Source organism: Leptonotus elevatus, chromosome 1, assembly GCF_054856555.1.
Source record: "Leptonotus elevatus isolate MCC_2025b chromosome 1, RoL_Lele_1.0, whole genome shotgun sequence".
In the NCBI taxonomy this organism is placed as follows: Eukaryota; Metazoa; Chordata; class Actinopteri; order Syngnathiformes; family Syngnathidae; genus Leptonotus; species Leptonotus elevatus.
The window spans coordinates 35,026,428-35,035,734 of NC_141239.1; the positions used below are offsets into that span (position 1 = coordinate 35,026,428).

The window sequence follows — 9,307 nt, forward strand, 5'->3', positions numbered from 1 at the left end:
TTAAGTGTGGCTGACGGGCAGCTGTGTCAGTGGCTGAAGTAGAAGCGGGTCTGGAGTTTGAACTGGAAATTGAAATTATAATACAGTCTAAGTCACAATGAAAACCAATGCAACTTGCAACTTGCAACCATTTCTTCTAGTGCTCCTAAAGTCAAAGCGTTAACTAATTAGTTAATCACAAAAGAATTATCACACTAATCATGCATTAACGCAGATTAATCACACTATTAATTTTGATCGCAGATGATCCTTTATCTGAAAGCGGATGGTTATGTTAAAAGTAGCACAGGTTTTGTTTGAGCAATAATCATAAACTACATGCATTCAAGTTTGACATTCTGAATATTTGTTCTATTGGGGTCATTCCCCCCCCCCCCCATTTTTAATTATGCAAGTAATTAACTGATTAGCAAAAGAGGAAGATGAGCATGTGCAGTGGCTAAAAATTTTTGAGGACATCCTCATAACATTAAATGTCGAAAAAATTAACACATAACTGGTGCTCTTTAAATTTGGCGGGCAAAACGTGTTGATAAAAAAAAAAAAGCCTTTTTAATTAAGCAATTAATCATGATTAATCAAAATTCTAAGATGTGATCAATCTGATAAAAAATAATAATAGTTTGACAGCTCTAATTTCTTCATAATTTGCTAATAACTTACTGTATATGTATATATAAAATGTATGAAATAACTTCACAATACTGAAGTCACTGATAGTGATAAGCTTCATTTAGTGCAAGCTATAGTAAGGGTTCAACATTTTTCTGTTCTGGTTGGGACGTGTGTGAAGTGAACCTTACCATCCACATAGGTCAATGTGGTGAGAAGAGGAACATCTGGGGTAATATAGGGCGTGTATTGCAAGTCATCCATTAGTGATGGTGTCAGTTGACCAGTAGGAAGTGATGTCATTGGTTTGGAGGCAGAATTTGGGGTGTTGTTTTTTTTTTGACGGGCTCTGCAGTTCTGAAACCAGACCTGCAATTGAGGGAAATTACCAGGAAATTAAGGCAGAAACCTAAAATACAATGTCATTAGTTATCATCAGCATGCAATCTGTGTTGAAATTAGTATGAGTAGAAAAAAACTCAGTTGAAAACAACAGATGGATAATTGAAAGTATTGGCAACAAATTGTTATTTAGTGCAAAGCAGCAAGCTCTATGGGACCCAGAGATTGCTCTTATTAAATATATGCGACTTAAAACCAATAAATATGCTGAATTTGGATGATGCAAACACCGGTGGTTAATGGTTAGATCTTGATTAACCAATCACAATCAAGTCCTGATACTTTCCATGTGAGCAGCGTGTCTATGTTGACACATATGCTGAAAAGCTACAGTTATGGCTACACTGTATCCAAAGGCAAGTTTGAGAAAAATATTTATGCTCATTCTAGCCAAACAAACTTGTTCTCAGTATCATTTTAAATTGTATAATAGGTGACAATATTCCGTTATTTACTTAAGGTACGGTGCTACATTTGTGCTAGGGAAAAGGCGGTCAACTCAGGGAAAGAAAGCTTTCCGCTAATGGAAAGGCATTGGACTTTAGATCGCTGTAATTTGATTTGTGAGGATTTTGATTTGAAAATGTGAAGAAATGTTTGAATGCCATTACAACTTGCCTGGTTTGTATGCTAGTCACAGCAGATTGCAATACAATACACTGTTTGTTTTCACCGTGTAAGGTAAGGAAGGCTTGCATCAGTCAAGCCCCCCCCCCCGCATTCTTTAGCCTTGGGAGAGAAAAAAAAATCCTGGAGCCACTGAAATAATTATTTTCAAATGACCTCTGCCACCCAGTGGACATCAAAGGGTAATGCAGTGTAACGGCCCTCATTGTTTGTCAGTATAAAAATAAACCGATTAAGTATGCTTTTCATAGCTAAAGTACAATGTTAAAATGCATTTATACAGGATTCATATTATTTTTATTATATATTTTAGACAAAATGTTTTTAGAGTGTATAATGTCTTGTTTGGTATAAATGGAAAGTTATCTGAAAAAAGAATCATGATGAGTTAAGAGGCAAGTTTTGAAATGAAATGTTTTTACTTAGTATGTTGTTTTTATCAATTTAATGTCTTATATTTAAGATTAAAATACAATTCATGAGAGGTAAAGAGTGAGAATTCAACTGTGGGCCGTGGGGGGGAAAATACCTTGTGTTTTTAAGTTTCGTGACCACCATGGTGGAGATCAAAATGTGCCAGAATGTTCCCAAGAAACTTCTAAAGAACATACTTTTTTTTTTCTTTTTCTTTTTTTACTTATAAGCAGTACATACAAATATGACACTTTTGCAGTCCATGTCTAAACTATCCACCCATAATTAAAATTATTGATATGCTTAACCTCTAGTTTAAACAAAACAAACTTACTACTTACAAGAACTTCTTTGCCCTTGTTAAAGAAAATGTTTACACCCATATAATGTTCTCCTTGTCTGTAAATCATGCATAGAAAATATGGCGGAAGACGGCATCCCTTAGAATGGGCATTGATAACATCACCGAGTCCGTGTCTTGTTGTTGAATGTTATTAGAGTGGCTTTCTTTGCAGGCGAAATATAAATATATATTTATATAAATATAAATACACATGCAGCAATGGTTCTCATAATATTCTTTGCTGCTCAAAACGTCTTCAAAAAAGAAAAATACAACAACAACAAAAACATAATTTATTACTTCAAGAGTTCTGCTATTTTCATGCATCAACCTTTGTGCACTACCAAAAAAATAATAATTGACAGATTATTCTCTATTAAAATAATTGTTAGTGGCAGGTCAACTTGTTTTGACCCACCTGAATAACCCGGCGGCTTAAACCAGTCCTCTCTGACAGTTTCTGGAGAGTCTGAGCATCTGGGTTGTTGTCCTGAGCAAACTGAGTTTGCATTACCTAAATAGATAGAGTCGAAGGCATGAGGCTCACATAACCAGTGTGCTGAACAATCGTGGGCCCCTCACACCCACATCTTCAGTGAATGTGTATACAAGCAAAATATGACTCTTAAGTGAAATGTACAGTTTGGTGGAAGGCTCGACATCTTAATATAGTATAAAGTACCTGTAACTGATCCCCAGTAAAACTGGTCCTGGCCCTCTTAGCAGGTCTGGTCATGGTGCTGGAGCCATCTGTCTCTGCTACCTGCTCTCCATCTATTTTGGACTGGTCTTCAGAAATAACACACACAGAATTTCTTAGACAGTTTTTCATTGTAACCACCTTATTTGTGTCGTTTTCTTGTCCAAATGACATTTTACTTCTTTAGTGTTACAATTTTTTATTTCTTCAGTAACGACCCTTAAAGATACACGATTATTTGATCATTATGTTTTCCTTTCATACGCTCACCATTTTCTTTCGAACGATTCATATTCTCCATCATAACATCATAGTGGGGTCGGCAGAAGACTCTGTTCTCCAATAGTCCACATTCCTCCCCGGTGGTCAGCTGGCGCTTACAGGTGGTGCAGGAAAAACAAGCCATGTGGAAGGTGTTGCCTTTTGCCTGCCGCACCCAGTCGCTGGTATGGATGTTACGGCCACAACGTGTGCAGCGGGTCCCATACTTCCTGATAAAGAATAAAAAAAAATAAAAAATAAATGGAATAAGGACTGTATCAAATGCCCTTGATCAGGCATAGAAGACCCTAATAATACATTTGAATGGTGCATTATTTAGATGCCATATAGGTATACTTAAAAAAAAAAAAATAATTCTCCAAAGTTGTGGGTACTCGTCTGTGCAAAACACAACATATTGCCTATTCTATTGAGCTCAATGCCAACAAAAAACAAAACAACAACATTCAAAAGAGCTACTGTAGATTGAATGTCCCTTTGAAAAAATAAATTAAATAAAATGCATTACCGGTACTCTGATTTTCAGTAACAATGTGTTAATTTTAGTTAAACCACTAAAAAGAGTTAGAATTAGGTTAAACAATTCACGTGTAAACTTATAGTAGCCTATATAAAAATGATTTTGTAATGAATACATATATTTCTAAAGTAAATCCCAACACAACCCATTTTGTGATATAAAACCTCGCAATACTGCTCGTGACTTACCTGAAGTAGTCCAGTTTACAGAAAATTTGTCTCTCTTTGATGTAGCAGCTCACATGTCTCCCAAGCGATGTCTTGCACACAGAGCATGACAGGCAGCGGATATGCCAGCACAAATTATTCACCTGAAGGAAGAACAACTTTGAAAACATTTCATGTTTCCATACAACCTTAACACAGAATATTGTCATCGTTGGAGAGCTGTAACATGTCTGTGTGACAATGAGCTTAGACCCATCATGACATTACCGTTGGCTCTTTGTTTACATGTTCAAATAGCAATACATGATTTCTGTAAATTACCATACAAGCTGTATGTCACTTATATTTGAACCTTAACACTGTAATACTCTGGGGGATTTTTGTCATCTGTGCTCCCATTAAGTTAGTCCCCATTGGCTTTACCTTGAGGAGATATCTGTCCACTATCTCCTGGCAGCAAGAGGAGCAGACGATTTTTCCCTGCTGAGAAGCCACAGTGGGGTTGGAAGAGGAGCAGGACAAGGAGCAAGGAGAAAAGCAGTCCTCAAAAAGGTCTTCAGAGCTCGAGGAACCCTGTCATGTCAGAAGACGCAGTCGGATATGTAACTTAAATAACTGTTTACACAAATCATACTATACCCTTAAAAAACACATTGACAGTTTACGTTTTGCGTTTAAGTCACTTGAAGTGTATAAAATGTGACAGAAAAAGCTCAAAAACAATACACTATCGGCTTTGCTAGCACAGTAACTGTTGACATGTATTTGATGGGCGGCGGCACTTTGATGTGCGCGCTCAGCCACTCGGGGCCGTTTTACACAGTTTTATCACATAAACGCCGAATGTTTAGGTAACGGAACCCTAATATTGTTCTTTTAATTAAGAAGGAAAAACTTACTATGTCGACTAAACAATTTCCTAGTTGGACAAAGGTGTCCGGAGGTCCGACTTGTGTCTCCGACATGTCTCTGCCCCAACTACTGACCAACTGTCAGATGCTGTGACCAAATCAGGAAGCGAGGTTCATATTCCCCTGACAACCGTATTTCATTCCATTACAACCAATATTGAAACAAAACTTTAATCTTCAAAATTATTCTCGTATTTTTGGGGGGGACATTGCATTCGTAACATTACCACAATACAGGGGCCGAATTACAGATGAAACACTTCACAATTGTATTAGTAGTGCCGGAGTCTCATCCTAAACACTGTCCTGCTGACGTGTGCACAGCTGGACGCAGTTTGTGAGTAATTGGCCTCACAGGTGCACTTGATTGATAAAGCGGCGGATGCGTGCGCATTATCCCCAATGGCTTCGTTTCATAAAACGAAGTTAAACTTTGGGTGCAATAATTAAAAATAACAACAATAATTATAATAATAAATATAAATAAATACGCTTTGCACAAATTGGTATTAAAATGAGTTGCGTTTGTATTAGGCACAGAATGGGATGGATTGACCATGTAAATTAAACACCAAAAAACACGGGAGAATACCAGAAAGTACTCATATTTTGACGTGCTGTTTGCAAATTTACATTGACAAAAGTCTACTGTATACAATATATAAATGGATATAACTCAAGGCACTGCCCTAAAAAGAACTAACTAAATGTTTAGCTCAATAATGAAATTAAATCCTAAATTAAAACGCATGCATCGATTTTATTTTATTTTATTCTGCACTTAATTATTATTATTATTATTATTATTATTATTATTATTATTATTATTATTATTATTAAATAAAATCACTTTCTAGTTTTTTATGCCTTTATTTGGGAACTTACCACGCTGTTGGAGACAGAGTTGAACATTTCCCCCATGAGCGTCAGACAATTTCAGCTTCCAGTTCGCCACGTTCTTATTTCGTATTTCTTCTTCCCAGTTCTTTCGGCAATGTTTGTTTTAATTTGTTCTGTCAGTTGAACTTCATAAAAAAAAACAAAAAAAACTACTGCACCTCCCACTCAGATATTAGGCCCGCCCGCTACAACATAATGAACCTCACACTTCACACAATACGTCTGAACTCTGATCTGACATCTGTCATTATTTCACGGACATGTACAGTATACAAGATATATGGATGCAAATGCACAAAACAGTTCTCTTCTGAGTACTGTTTTGTTTATTGTATATGTATGTCACATAAAATAGCCAATAGATTTCCGAGTGCATGAGGTGTTCTGAAGTGTTCTGCAGGTAAGCATTTAGCCTGCCCATGCAGCTTCTTTGTTTTTATTTACAGGCCTACCTTATTTTGTGATTATATTTTTATTTACTCAAGGTCAGAGGCACAGTCACATTTCCTAGTAAATAAGTGTTGGATGAAATAGGCATACATAATCTCAATATTCAAATCAAATACATGGACTTAGTAGTAAAAACAAAAAAAGTTAGTTCAATTTCCTTAATAATATGTTTGTAGAATATGAATTAAGCAGCAATAGCCACCCATTTTTACCCATCTTAGGGAGTGAATATGACATTACATACTATATAAATCAATCTATAAGTAATGTTTTAATGTGTGAAGCATGGTGACATAGTTGTTAGCATGTCTCTCTGCAGTCCAGAAGTCCTGGAATCAAATATCGACTCAGCCCCTCCTGGGTTTTCTATCTTCCCATTCCTAAAACATGCAAAATAACTTGTTCGTAGTGGTGAATGTGGCTGCATGCTTGTGTCCCGTGAGTGACTGGGGACCTGTCCAGGGTGAGACCCACCTCTCATCTTCAGTGAATATACTGTACTGTACAGTTGGCTTCCGTACACATGCGACCCTAACAAGGAAGATGGATGGGCGAATTATTTTCAATCAAATTTTAATGTGGGACATATCATTTAAGGTAAAGAGATGTGGAACAGCTGGTGTGAAGAATACTATATAACAAATCAAAGGCCAGTTTCATTCCTTATGAATGCAACAGTTCACATGTTTCACTCATGATGTTGAGGCTTGTGAGAGATGACTGTTTGTCAGCCAATGGGTTTGGCTTCCCCTCTTTAACCAAAAACAACCTAACATCTCACAAACATGGGAGTTGTTTTGCTTTAGAGCAGCAGTTGTTTTGTGGCTTGGTCATGTCATATTGTGAGTGTGTGTAACAGTAGTTTTGTCACACTAACTATTAACCCCTTTATTGCCACGTGAAGTGTGAAAATAGGACAAAAACAAAGTAACGAAAGAGAGCAAGGCCGGACTCAGATGGCCTTGAAGAAAACTCTTGATGGAGAAACCTTGACGAAGAACCTTGAGCGGGATGGATGCAGAACACGTGGAAGACAGCTTGCATGGCAGGAACCGCAACATGTCGAGAGGAACCTCGACGTACTGACAAAAGTGTCATTCAGTAACTCATGCAAGAGCAATGTACAATTGTATATGACAGAATAAAGGCGTATATGACAAACTAACTAACACTTCTAAATTTGCCCAGATACACACCGTTCAGCCATTCACTATTTTTGTTCATTGTTCACTAAATATTGTGATTTGTTTTATGACATATACTCTGTTTGCCTCATGATAAATACATTTTACATTATTTCAGGCTGCTTAACAAGTCATGATAATTTTATTACTGTAAGCAAATACAAATGACAGATTTTTAATTCTTACATGTCACCATTTCTAAAAGTGGCATTTGGGGGGGTGGGGGGTTAACTTAAAAAAAAGGTGAAAATTGTGAGTATACCCACTTCTCCAGATGCCACTACACCACTGACTACAAATATCACAAGGGGCACATAGCAACTGCATAGCAACTGACAACATCAACATCATAACATGTCATGTAACGGTGTATAAATCTGTGCAGATTGTTGACGACTCTCAAAACCTCAAGTCAAGTGTTCACGTTCAGTTAAATACCAATTTTGTATTACAAAAAAAGCAAACACAAAAAAATGAGTCCATGGCAAACATAGCATCGGCCTCTTTAACAGTCTCTCTGGTAGATCCAGCATGCCATGTAGTATGAGGGCTTGATTCAATGTCACAGATCAAAGTTCGTCAGTGCACTCAAGTAACACCAGAGGCCAAAAGCTTCGAGCTTTATTGTTATTACGAAGCTTTCACCACTTAATCTGTGCACGCATACCCCAAGACAATTGTTTGCCCAATGATATGATAAGCACGTCTATAAATGAGTTTCAAAGGTAGAGGAGAAATATTTTGGGATGTTTTCATGTTCTTTTTTCCTCCCTTTATGTCTGGACTTTCCTTCCTCTTTATAGTTCTTCTTGCAGGTTTTGTTCTCTTCTCTCTTCAAACACATTTACTTACCTCACTTCAATTCTTTTTGCCCCCTCGGCCCTCCTGCTTCTATCGCTTCTCCATCTCTCTACCACTTCTCCCTGACATGTCTCTAAGTTTCCTGTCCTTTGTGAAACCCACTTCACAGTCACATCTTGTTTTCCTCCTTCTATCCTGTTTTAATTGAGTTCCCGCCCCCTGATATAGTAGAGTCACGCTATTGGAGGAAACGGGTGAACAGTGGCTGCAGAGTGACAGGTTATTCTGGGAAAAGTGTGGAGATAAACATAGAGGGAGGGGGTAATGGAGGTAAATGTCCGTTCCGCTGGATGGGTGTTATGAAAACAATGGGCCAGTAGGTTCTGGCATGACAGGAGCACAGTTAACACTCATACTGTACTCATACTTTTAAAAACCCCTTCGGACCCATGAGAATCACTGCCATAGATGATTGCAGTGGACATTACATATATTCGTGTCTAAGCCAATAAAAACGCATCATTTAGATGATGTCAACATTTCTGGTACATGATTGGATCCTAGCTAACCAATCACAATCGCAAGTTGATTTGCATGATATTCATGTTAAAAATGTTGCATTTAAGCTTGGTAAGTTTTCAACTTATAATTATTATTATTATTATTATTATTATTATTATTATTATTATTAACTCCCTCCGGCATCGTCTTTCTGTTTATTTATTTTTTCACTCGTCCCGGATAAGTTGGTCATCAGATGCATTGCCCCCCCCCCCCCCATTAAAATAAATACATAATAATAAATAATAATAACTCCCTCCGGCATCATCTTTTGTTTTTATTTATTTATTTATTTGGGGGGGGGGGGGGGCAATGCATCTGATGACCAACTTGTCCGGGACGAGTGGAACAGCCTTCAGCCTCATCCCAGGGTGTGTTCTACCGCTTGCCTAAATCAGGTTCGATATGATCCAGCTCACCTGTGGTTATACGA

General features: G+C 37.4%; 1 protein-coding gene across 1 annotated transcript; it reads right to left on the bottom strand.

The window, feature by feature from the left end:
- LOC147181827 (LIM/homeobox protein Lhx8-like) lies at positions 1–5,931 on the bottom strand. The gene is made up of 8 exons (XM_086079786.1): positions 5,864–5,931; positions 4,491–4,640; positions 4,089–4,210; positions 3,331–3,589; positions 3,081–3,152; positions 2,817–2,912; positions 804–981; positions 1–62 (listed from the first exon to the last, which is right to left on the bottom strand). Exons 1-8 carry the CDS (start codon positions 5,897–5,899, stop codon positions 1–3), a joined length of 975 nt encoding a protein of 324 aa, XP_085935912.1. The 5' UTR covers positions 5,900–5,931.
- Between the last annotated feature and the right edge of the window lie 3,376 nt (positions 5,932–9,307).